The 12,983-nt window shown below is 45.7% G+C and overlaps 1 protein-coding gene across 1 annotated transcript in view; it reads right to left on the bottom strand.

Annotated features, from left to right (window-relative positions):
• The window catches only part of LOC124805201, a 503,287-nt gene extending 493,070 nt beyond the window's left edge, over positions 1–10,217 (bottom strand). Inside the window, exon 1 of the mRNA XM_047265697.1 lies at positions 9,965–10,217. Coding sequence (XP_047121653.1) covers positions 9,965–10,033 — 69 coding nt within the window. The 5' untranslated portion in view covers positions 10,034–10,217. The remainder of the gene's footprint in view (positions 1–9,964) is intronic.
• Positions 10,218–12,983: the final 2,766 nt, after the last annotated feature.

Below are 12,983 nucleotides of genomic sequence, written 5' to 3'. Positions count from 1 at the left end.
TGATTTTGTCCACAGCAACGTCTTTCTGGGACTCCATTATTAAAGAATCAGTAGAAATACGACTGGCGGAAAATCTGTTAAACCGTGACAGCGGCTTGCATGGAATCCCATCATCTCCACGATTTGCTCAAATCGAAGACGACAGAGTGCGTCGACGGCCGTGGCAAACTGTAACGCAGAGGGCGACTGTGTTCCGCTATTCCACCAGCGAGGGCTCTGCCGGCGGGCAGTGTGGTCCAACTATCAAGTTTTCGACGCATGCGCAGAATAGTTACAGTACGCTATATACTGCGGAACGGAGGACGTTTTCGCCCCACCCCACATTACCCCATCCTCCATGACGATCGACCCTTTCCTGATAACCTCAGTAAGGCTAACCATTTTGCTTCCCACCTATCCGAGGTCTTCTCCATTCCTGACGATCCCCATTTTGATTACTCCCTCTTCCCCACCATCCTTGACCGCACTGACACCTGTGTCCCCCCGCTCGCCCCTAGCTTCCAGCCCCCGCTCGCCCCTAGCTTCCAGTACTTGGATCGGTTACCCCCCTCAGACATCAACACTCCCATCACCACGCAAGACATCACACTCGTCCTCCGCTCCAAACGCAACACTGCCCCTGGTCATCATGGCGTCACCTACCGTCACCTCAAGGAATCCCCTCCATCCTTCCTGTCTGTCCTTGCTACCCTGTACAGTGTCCTCCTCTCCACTGGATTTTACCCTGACCTGTGGAAGACTTCCCATGTCCTGCTGTTCCCTAAGCCTAACAAACCCCCCTCTGCTACCTCTTCCTATCGTCCCATCTGCCTCACCTCCGTGTTCAGTAAGGTCTTTGAGGCCATCCTCTCTCGCCGTATCCACCGCCACCTTAACCAGCACCGCCTCCTTCCCCTTACCCAATGTGGCTTCCGGCCTTCCTTCTCTGCCGACGACCAGCTCCTTAATCTTACCAATCTTCTTTCCCTCCAACTTAACTCCCGTCGCTCTGCTATCTTTGTTTCCCTTGATCTCCAGAACGCCTATTACTGTGTCTGGCATCCCGGGCTCCTTTTCAAACTCCAGACCTATGCTCTCCCCATCAACTTCGTCCGTCTCGTTGCTTCCTTCCTCTCCCATCGTCCCTCCTATGTGACTATCCACAATTTCAACTCCCGTACTTTCTACCTCTCTGCCGGCGTGCCCCAAGGTTCTGTCCTTTCCCCTCTCCTCTATCTCCTGTACACTGCTGATATGCCCAAACCTCCCCCTCCTGTTCATCTTCTCCAGTTCGCTGATGACACCGCCTTCCTAGCCCTTTATCCTACCCTTCAACGGTCCTAACGTACCCTCCAAACCCACCTTGACCAATTCACTGCTTGGTGCAACCAGTGGTTCCTCCGTGTTAATCCCTCCAAGACCCAGGCGATCATCATAGGCCGCACCACCCGCTCCTTCCGCCTCCATGATTTCTACCTGATCATTTATGTCCGTCCTATCCACCTCACTCCTATCCTCAAATACCTTGGCCTCACACTCGACCGCCACCTCACCTGGACTCCCCATCTCCTTACCATCCAAAGCAAAGCTCACAACCGCCTCCGCCTCCTGAAACTCCTGTCCGGCCGGACGTGGGGTCTGCATCCTTCCACCATTCTTCACACCTACAAATCCATGATCCACCCCATCCTTTGTTATGCCAGCATCGCTTGGATTTCCGCCCCTCCCCGGTTCTATAAAGCCCTCCAAATCCTCAAACGCCATGCACTCTGCCTCGCCTTCCGCATCCGCCTTCCATCCCCCACGCGCATCCTCTATGACCTCATCCCGTTCCCCCACCTTCTCCTTTTCCTTGAACACATCCGAACACTATATATTGTCCGCCGCCTTGATCCCCCTCACCCCCTGGTGTCTCCCTTCCTCTCCACTCCCAACCAGTTGCCGCGCCTTTACCGTTGTGTCCCTCCCTCTCTCTATCTCCACACCCTCCATCTCCTTTCCCAACACAACTTCCACCATCTACCCCTCCCGGATGATGAGCTTCGCCCTGACATCTACCCTTCCTACCAACTCTAACCCCCTCTTCCTGCCTCCTCCTCAGGGCTCCCTCTCCTCCCCCTCCCTCCTTCTGAGCGGATTTCCCCTCCTACTCCCCCTCCATCTCTTGTGCCTTCTTTCAGTTTCTCTGCGCTCCCTCCTGCCCTGTCTTCCCTTTTCCTCTCCCGCCCCATGTGTGTCCTGCCTCTTCGTGAACCCACGGTTACCCCTCCTCTCTTCATCCCGCCGCTTCCCCAGCTGCCCCATGCTCTCCCCTCCTTTTCCATCCTCTCTGACCTTTCCCTCGGCAGGTCCCACCTGGTAGTTCTATTCTTTGTCGTGTGTGCTCCAAGTGGGTTTTTACGGGTGTTGTTTTGGAGTGTTTTTAATACTGTGGCCAACTTTTAACCTGTGCATGAGCATCCAGTGTCTTCTCTGTGTTTTAAGAATCGCCAACTGTGTTTTTTAACTTTCTGGTGACTTTTTTAACTGTCCCCCATGAACGTCTACATGTCCATGTCTTTTTACCTCCATTTTCTCCCCTTACTCTGTTTTATGTTCCCCTTTTTTATCTCCTTATGTATGTATTATTTTATTCTTGTTTTAGTTGTCGTGTCACTCGGCTGAAGAGCGGCGGATTGTGCAGCTGACAGCCCTCCCCTGCCCATATGGGGCAGGGGAATGAAATCACAATAAAGAAGAAAAAAAAAAAAAAAGACGGTTTCGCCAGTCTGCGACGGCTCACATGAAGATGACTGGCAGGTGCCCAGTTGAAATATCGTGCGAAGTATTGAACGACGACCGGCTGCAAGCCCGAAATTTGTTTGAACAGTCAATTCGCCGGGAAAATTTTAAAATTCACAATATTTCTTGCCATTTGTCTATTCATGTGACTAGTGAGAAAAAAAGAAAAAAAACTTTGTCCAAAATAGATTTGACAGTACTTCTTTGATCCATTGTTGACGCAACTACTTAGATCTGAAGATGATCCCCAATTATCGAAACATCATAATCTAATTAAACATGTGCAACTGAGATGAAACAATAAATGGCAATTATCTTCAGTTTGATGGTGGTTTGTAATAGCACACTTTTGCAAAAAAAAAATGGCTCTGAGCACTATGGGACTTAACATCTGTGGTCATCAGTCACCTAGAACTTAGAACTACTTAAACCTAACGAACCTAAGGACATCACACACATCCATGCCCGAGGCAGGATCCGAACCTGCGACCGTGGCGGTCGCTCGGTTGCCGACTGAAGCGCCTAAAACCGCTCGGCCACACCGGCCGGCCACACTTTTGCAACTTTTTAATGTTGCTGCCTTACTTTCTGTTATAAATTGTACCGGAAGATGATCTGCAGAGCAGATTGGAACTGGTCGCCGGTAATACAAAATTGTGTTTGAGGCGGTGTTTGTTAATTTTTGATTCCTGTAATCTGCCTACAGGTTAAGTTGAGGTCTGTATCTACAAGTCTGGCATGGGATGATATATATAGTACACTAAATAGCATACCACAGTGCCATCCCGTTTGCGAATTGTGTGTTCATTCGGAGGTTATTTAATTAAGACGACCCCTTCATACTTTTGCAATTTTCAAAAATATTGGTTTACGTCTTGTTCTTCCTTAAATACTGTGTATAATCACGCACAAAAATTTGTCCATCTCCACTGCTGATACGGGACCAATAGGTGGGATCCCTGAAAGAAGTCACAGTAGTTGCAATCTGATAGCAGTGTACACATTCGAAGCTCCTTTTAGAGCGCATGCTACTTTGATGTATAGCGTTGCACTCCAGCACAGCACTGCGCTATATTGTCTGTAGTACTACCGTGTAGCAGACTTGCGCGGGACCTACAGCAGTGCGTCCTTCCTTCGACACTGCCGCGTTACGCAAGCGATCTGGCAGCGCACCTTGACACGGACGTCGCGTTTGGGGCGAAAGTGTTTTCTGTAGCAAAACAGCGCTACTTCATTCAGGAGAAAAGCGTTCTATACCGACACAATAAGGAGACAATATCGTCAGTTTCTCCCGACGGTCTCGTGAAGTGAAACGGAAGACTAATACGGCTTGTCTTGTGGATAAAAAATAACTATCACTTACATTTCGTAACTGAGATATATTTCGTTTCATAACGACACCTTTGCCTAACTGATTCAGGTGTATTAATGAGTTTTAATATTTTCGCTTTTCTACATACGTCCGTTGGCTGTTCTACACCGAAGAGCCAAATAAACTGTTACAGAAGCTTAATATCGTGTAGGGCCCCCGCGAACACACAGAAGTGCCGCAACGCGACGTGGCGTGGACTTGACTAATGCCTGGAGTAGTGCTCGAGGGAACTGATGCCATAAGTTCTGCAGCGCTGTCCATAAATCCGTCAGAATACCACAGGGTGGAGATCTCTTCTGAACAGCACGTTGCAAAGCATGCCGAATATGCTCAATAACGTTCATGTCTAGGGAGTTTGGTGGCCAGCGGTAGTGTTTAAACTCAGAAGAGTGTTCCTGGAGCCATTCTGTAGCAATTCTAAACGTGTGGGGTGTCGCATTGTCCTGCTGGAATTGCAATGCTCAATGGACTCGAATGGATGTAGGTGATCAGATAGGATGCTTACGTACGTGTCACCGGTCAGATCCGTATCTAGACGTATCAGGGACCCCGTATCACTCCAACCGCACAAGCGTAGCACCATTACAGATCCTCCACCAGCTTGAACAGTCCCCTGCTGACATGCAGGGCGCATGGATTCATGAGGTTGTCTCCATACCTGTGCACGTAAATCCGCTCGATACAATTTGAAACGAGACTCGTCCGACCAGGCAACATGTTTCCAGTCATCAACAATCCACTGTCGGTGCAGACGGGTCCAGGCAAGGCGTAAAGCTTTGTGTAGTGCAATCAAGGTACACGAATGGGCTTTCGGCTCCGAAAGACCATATCGATGATGGTTCGCACGCTGACACTTGTTGGTGGTCCCGCATTGTAATCTGCGGCAATATGCGGAAGGGTTGCACTTCTGTCACGTTAAACGATTCTCTTCAGTCGTCGTTGATCCCGTACTTCGAGGATCTTTTCCCGGCCGCAGCGATGTCGGAGATTTGATGTTTTACAGGATTCCTGATAATCACGGTGCACTCTTGAAATCGTCGCAAGGGAAAATCCCCACTTCATCGCTACCTCGGAGATGCTGTGTCCCATCGCTCGTGCGCCGACCAGAACACCACTTTCAAACTCACTTAAATTTTGATCACCTGTTAGTGTATCAGCAGTAACCGATCTAGCAACTGCGCCAGACACTTGTTGTCTTATATAGGCGTTGCAGACCGTAGCGCCGTATTCTGCCTTTTTACATATCTCTGTATTTGAATACGTATGCCTATACCAGTTTCTCTGGCTCTTCAGCGCATTTGCCCTTCTGGACTAAAAACCAGGGAACTGCCTTTTACATACTGGTGTGCAAAAATACATACGAAAGTATATTTCGCATGATGTGTCACTGCTAAGTAACAGAGTTCGATGAAACTTGGACAATATGTACAAAGAACTGCTACAGTATACCACAGAAGGTAACTGAAATAAATACCCAATGAGACGAACAGAATTGACACTATTATTTGAAGACAACAATTACACTGAACTCACCACGATTTATGATTATGGACATTAAAAAAGACGGTAATATTGCTCTTCATACGGTGTGTGTTCACCACGGACGGCAATGTATGAAAAGAAAGCAAAGTGAAGACATCAACTAGAGGTAAATCTGTACCGGTTCTCCTTGAGTGTAAAGTTTGTCTGAACACGACGAAGTGCTACTGGAGATAGTACTATTTTACCTACAAAATGTTTTATTCAATCGAAGGGCAGGTACTATTAGCTAACATGAAATCTGAAACATTAAATCATACATTTTTCATGGACAATGGAAAATATCAAAGTAAGTTTCAGCAAAAAATAGCAGAGCACAAAACGAACATGTTATTCAGCTGTTTCAAAGCCCCTTGTTGCTGGGTGGTATGGTAGTCAACCATGAGTCGTTCGTGCTCAAGCTTTCGCGATCGAAGTCATTCCAAGTAAAATTTGTATGGGTGTATTACAGAACTGATACGAAAAGGATGGTGCGATTTCTCAGCTAGTGCTGTATGCGACATACCTCAGCACCGCAATGAGTCCCATCTACGATGAGTCAGTAAGGCCCATCACTCCAGATGACACATCACAAGAGCGCTTCATTATACTGTGCAATGATTCAGAAACGTAAGCTAGGAGGAGAGAGGGAAGGGCTTATTCCTAAATTGAAAAGCCAGTGATGGAAGACATTCACAACTTTTGCCACGGGCAAAGCAACAGTGAACCGAAATTCAACCGAAACTTGCACATTATTGCGTCATATATAGAACTCCACCAGCGTCCCATGGCGAACGTCGATTCGAGGAACTCTTGTGAAACAGAACTGATCGGAGCACAGATGACAACTAATTTTTTTTCCTCGCATAATCTACATTGCGTATTGGGTACTAAAACTCGGAAAGAATTTTTGTCTGGCAATACCGTTCCTCTGTTGCAATCATAATAGTTATAATGACGGCTATTAAAATTGAAAACGGTAATAGTAACAAGTCGATCACTCATGAGTCCGAAGCAGATCTTGAACACCGCCATGTTTTGCTAGCTGCGACCTGTTATAGACCGCTCCTACCTGTATACTCATTCGCTCAGGGAATTCGAGTAAGGGACACAGGTTACCTTGTAATCCTAGACACGGTACCATCTGGTACTTGCGAATAGTATTGTAGAGATTAAAAGCACAGCTAGTGACAATAAATTCTCAAATTCCTAAAGCCAAATTTTCCGTGGCTCGATCGATAAAAAATGGAACGCTTTTCCTATACGATCACGTTGTTGCGAGTCTGTTAAGATTTTTTTTTCTCAGGAACGCATAGTTATAAAGTTGAAATTTACGGTCCCTTGATCGTGCAAAAATTTTAACTTTCTAACTAAGTGCACTCTAAGATACGGCCACATGTCAAATATTTTGATGCTCGCGAACTCATGCGTCAAAACCTATAGATGAGCTGTCTATGTACATAATTCAGTTTGTATGAAACACTCGAGCGTGAGTCTTACTTGCACTTGTCCGTTTTTCTTTTCGCTAGTCTGATCCACCAAAGTGGCACCGTTACAGTAAAATTTATGTAGAGAACGTTGGTTGTAGCGTATCACCATGAGCCGAGGCGGTAATAGTACTCGACGATAAAATGACGTAAAACCTTAAGCAACCTTCCCTAATAAATAAATCGCAATATTAATATTTTCTCATCGAAACAAATTGAATTAAGGGAAAGAAAACATTTGATACCTGCGCCTAGGAAGAGACGACTATTCTAGAGAGCAACTATTGCGTTGTCTGCGACGGGCATTAGTCAGAAGTTCACAGAACCATGCGCTCATTCACATTCCTGTCACGCGAGGTGTGAATCGCTGCAGTTCCCGGAAGGATAGCGACAATTCGAACCAGGCACACGAGTACTCCAGTGTGAAAAGCCGGAAGGTCGTAATATACGTTGGCTGCTATATATACGTCTGATAGAACGATGTTAAGATGGATGAACAAGTTAGCGTGGTGGATGTCGCTGACATAACAACAGCGATATGGGAAGGAAACTGAAACACCTCGCCCAAACTGCTTACATAGACGAAAAACTGACTGCTTACGTATGTTTCTTTTCCATACAATCAGTCATAAAGCGTAGTGCCTCAGATAAACATTATTTAGTATTTTTGCTTTATAAGACGCGAGCAGGCAATTCATAGTTAATATGACACACCTCATCACAAGGTAAGACTCTTATTAAATGGCAGGGTACTCCACCGAAATAACAGGTCACCATTGTGATAAGTTGACACTAACGTTACAATCACTTTAGAGCAGAAAAGAGAAATATACCATGTGTTGTATAGGGCCCTGAAGGTGGGAAAGTCCCAAATGGACCAAGAAATTAAAGGGAAAGCGAAGGTACATGGTTGGATCCATATACATAGGTTATATAGGATGAGTCTGGAAGGAAGTACACGCTTCGAGGGCTTATATTATTAGTGTCTGAACGAAAAAAAGAAAAAAAAACAGTCGGACATATGCCCTATTTTAAATTGTTTGATAGATAGAACAAATATATGCATTGTTATTTATTTTCTGCTTTATTCAAATATTGTCATTGTTTACAAGGTACCACAGTAGTGTAGAAGAAGCTAAGGCGAAAAATTTGATACAGGAGGCTTGTGGTGCATCAAGTCGGGAAACTCTCTCAAACTGACCTCTAAAATCTACCTAAGCTACAGAGTACGCGCATCGCGCGAGAAATATAAGCTATTTTGAAGGAAATTTAACGTAGTTTAATTGTGTACTGCGACACGTTTGCGCTGGAGGGTGCGGTTTTCGAGTCATTCAAGAAAAACGTACAAAAGTGATATGAAATATGTTCTGTCTCGGAAACCATTCGGAACAGGGTGTATGTCCATATGAAGTTTTTTGTTTAGAATCATTCAAAGCGTGTACCTATCCTTCTTACTCACCCTGTATTTTACTCCATAGTGATATGTGCTAAGCATAAACCGAGGCAAGAGATGCATCTGTGTGTGTTTAGCGAAGAATTTTCGAAAGTGATATGTTTGAGACGTCACACCTTCGGGAAAGTGTGACATTGTTATCCCCTGAAAGGCAACGAAAGAAACAAAGAAGAGAAATTGCATCGAAAAAATAGGAAATTAACGTGAATAAACTTCACTGCTGGAAATACATGAGGGGCATCCTTGATTAGTTAATCTCGTGAAGATAAACAACGTTATAGAGAGTAGCTTATATTATGCGGCTAATCGCGGGTACTGAAGTTCACAGAAAATCGCACTCATTCACATTCCCCTTTCTCTGAAGGATATGTTGTACAAAGCGTACAAGAAATTCTTATCTCCTTACACCATATTACAATAGACCACGGGACTACAGCTGCTGCTATATCTTTATGTAGCAGGGATTGCTCCTGTAGCTGTATTTCTAGATCTTATTTTATTTGCAAATCGATTTCGATGTTACATTGCACTATTTCAGGCCTCTACAATACCATACGTGGAAACTGGGCAGTCATCGTTATGCATCTCATTTATGATACAAAAAAGTCTGTAGCTGTGCTGAATCTTCTATCCTGCTATGGTCTGCCCGTGGCAGCACGTCAAAAAGCAATTGATTGCAAAATAAATAAGGACTATAAATACAGTTAAAGGGTTTACGCCTACTACACCAAAAAAAAAAATATCCTTGGTAATGTTAACTTCAGAGAGCGATCTTTCGCAATGTAAGTAAGTTAGAGACACTTTAAATCATTCATAATAGTATCAAAACAGAAACAAAGATGAATCAGATTGTGTTTTGCGTTGATTACAGTGACTATAGATTTGTTTTTAACAGCATCTTGGACTGGCATAAATGCAGATGACAAACTCGCCCAATATATTTTCGTGAGGCGGTGCCCCAGAGATCTTACATATTTGAAAAATGTCATATTACCGCCCAGAGCTGCTGGTAAAATATTTATACAACCAGTTTCAGTCATCTGACTGTCATCATGATCATAAAAGTACTCACAGCATCATGTTAGGCGAGATATAAAGTCGTTATCGTCAGGTAATAAAACCATGAATACTACACTGGCATCACGTCGTAATATAAATTACGTCGTTAGTGCTAGGGAGAGCACACATTCGTGTTGAAACTGCCATTGGCGTCCTTTCTGTGAGACTGGGAGTGTGGGGATACAACCCAACGTGGGCTCGCGGCAGAGCAGCTGCGATCGTAGTCGGCACACAGCTGACGCTTCATCTGTATAGTGCAAAGCAGTGGTCTGTCCAGCACGAGAAAAACCCACTACTTTGCCGTCGCCGCCTTACCTTTATGAAGCAGGCGTTCAGCAGCACTGCCGCGGCGAAACGAAGCACAGCGGACGACACGCTAGCCATGGCGCCTCCAGCAACTAAACACGTGTCTTTGTCTCGGAGAACAGAAAGCACCGGCGACGCACAAGTGTTCCGCAGGACGTCGTTGTAGCAGCAGTCAGCAGTGAAACGTGCGCGGGACGTCAGGGAGTGCGTGTCATGGCCGCACACGGCAGCGGCTCGGTCGCGACTGGCGCTGGCGAGACCAGGTGGGCTGTGACGTCACGGCCGCCACTTTCCCAGCGCAGACTGGAAACTGGAAGGGGCAGCGCAGCCTGGCGCAACCGCCGGCGATGGCTGCTGAGCTACCAGTCTGCGGCACGCAGCCGAAGCCACAGGTGGGCACGCCGCGCCCAGGAAGCGAACTTCCAAACATTCCACGGCGCACTTAAAAAGAGGCTGAGTTCGCACATAACGTCACGAACCTCGCGGAAGAAAATTTCCAATAGCGTTTTTATTGACAGGGCTATTGAGGCAGTTGGGAACGCCATCGCGGTTGAATGAAAATACAAACCGTAATAAGTTCGGCACTGCTCGACTGCTCTCTGTATTCCTTTAGACGCTTCTTGAGTGGGTCCCCACGAAAAAACCAGTGATCATAGGAGAATGAAACTGTGTGGAAACATTTTTAAGGACATGCGGGAGAGAAATTACGAACAAATCATTGAAAGAAACACACTTTAATTCCCACATTAGAGGTTAACGTTCCGAGAATGAAATTTTCACTCTGCAGCGAAGTGTGCGCCGATACGAAACTTCCTGGCAGAGCAAAAATGTGTGCCAGACCGAGACTCGAAATGGTGGAACCAAAGTTGTGAGAACGGGTGGTGAATCGTGCTTGGGGAGATTAGAAGGCAAAGGACTCGAGTTCGAGTCTCGCTAAGGCACACAGTTTTAACATGTCGGGGAGTTTCTGGGTAGCATTTGTTAATTACGTACTAGAGATGGATCGTTCGCGAACTAACGGGTCCAAAGTAGCGGTTCACCAAGATGAACGGAACGAGCGAGGAACGAATTCTAAGGAACAGTCTTCCATAGTTCACTTCGGTCGCGGCTTTCTACTTGTAGTTCCCGGGAACGGGAAACGTTCGGTCTCGTTCCCGTCTGTCTCGGTCTCGTTCCCGTCTGTCTCGGTCTCGCTCGGCTGGACTCGTCCTTCGCGCGGCCACTCGTCGTAGTTCCACTGCCAACTGCTCATAGTTAGTTCAGTATAGAGTTGTTCGTTTCGTTAGCTTCTCACGCCCATTCTAGATCTGTCTCAAACCTTTTTTGAATTCTGAACTTCTGGTTCTTTTCGTATTCTATTCAGCGTCCACCACCGGTAGTTAAAATGTATTTTATAATTACGTAAATTACATAAAAATTACGTCGTGTTTCATGAATACATATTTTTAGGTAACAAAACGGCGTATCAGCTTATTTCACTATTTCGATAAACAGTAGAAGAAATAGTTGTAAAAAGACAAGATTTTTTGTTATTACACATGCAAAGGACGTCGGCACGACACTCACGAGTGGCCATTTTCCGTCTTTTTTTGATCCAAAGTAAAAGAGCATGTTCATTGTTATGGAAGGCAGACCGGCTTACAACCGAATGAAGCCCGCGCATCGTAATCGAGTGTATGGAGTCACATTTGGCAAAGAGAACATGACTCCTACAATATTATGTCAGTGGTACAGGGTGGCGAACGAAAAATCGGCCCAGAGTACTAGACTGCTGATTGTCGCTTACCAATCGTCATCTATTGTTTCGAAGTTGTTTGCATTAGCTTACTTGTTATTTCTTCACTGCCTAATTATTACATGTTTATCTATTCTGCTCGTAGCGGTCAACAAATCGTGTGTAATTGGTGAGCAGTCTTTACTCGGGGCCGGTTTATCGTGCGCCACCTTATATTGTTTCACTGTGATCAGCCACATAACGCTGCAATTGCCTAAACGAGATGTTTTATAGAATCACTAAAATTACAAGTGTGTGAGAGTTCTGTTATGAATGAAATCTTTGTATTCCAGGGGAGAGGCAAGTGCTCCCTCTTGGCACCTTCCATCTTCAGTCACCAATGCTACTAATTTTCAATTTTTCACAAGAACCATATACCAAGCACAATGAACGGTGGACGAGTAAAAATGAACGGTTCCCAAAAAAGAGCGATCACCAATGAGTCAGTTCCCAAGAATGAACATCTTTGCCCATCTCTATTACGCACCATGTTGTGTGTTACAAACGTTGCGCATCGTGACGACCATCTGCACCCACAACAGTCTGGAACCGCAATAAAGACACAGTTTCACAAATTGTTCGCATTGCTTTTCGAATGATGGTCCATGGAGTGTTCACCTGTCGTGACACACCTTGTACGCTGCTTGAAGGCTGCGCATTACGTCCAGCATTTCAGCCATGGCAACTGTAACAAAAACTTGTGGCGCAATTGGCCGTCGACTTCTCGCAGGAGCGATTCCCAAATCGCCAGTTAATTCCAACTTCCGAATCATGTTCTTCCACCCCAGTGGGGAAAGAGGATCTCTCCAGATTCCTTCAGTGCGCCGATACGCGCGAAGAGCAGCAGCTGCTGTTTTGATTAAACAACTTCACAAGCAAAGCTCTGCTCACCTTGTCCAGTCGCGTGTTGACTGTCTGCAATTGTAATGAAGAACGATGCTTGCGCTTCGACCCTACGTCACCGCACCAGAACCGGCACCAAACGGCAAGTCGTAACACCAGCACTCCTAACAGCGCAAATACTGCAGCGCAAATTCTGAACACCATTCCTATAGAGTTGCGTATCCGTAGGGTAAATAGTTTTCCGCCTAAACTGACTCAAGTATAGGAAGTTTAATTATAACCACTCTGTGCACCAATCAGGTTTCTTTCTGAGTCTTGTTCTTCCTCAGCCTTTAGATACCCACAACTGGACATAGGCTTCTTCCATAGATTTACTTACCTGTCCTTGCTGGGAATCTCAATCTCGTATTT

The sequence above is a fragment of the Schistocerca piceifrons genome, chromosome 7 (assembly GCF_021461385.2).
Source record: "Schistocerca piceifrons isolate TAMUIC-IGC-003096 chromosome 7, iqSchPice1.1, whole genome shotgun sequence".
Taxonomy (NCBI): Eukaryota; Metazoa; Arthropoda; class Insecta; order Orthoptera; family Acrididae; genus Schistocerca; species Schistocerca piceifrons.
This window is presented reverse-complemented; position numbering and strand designations above follow the sequence as displayed.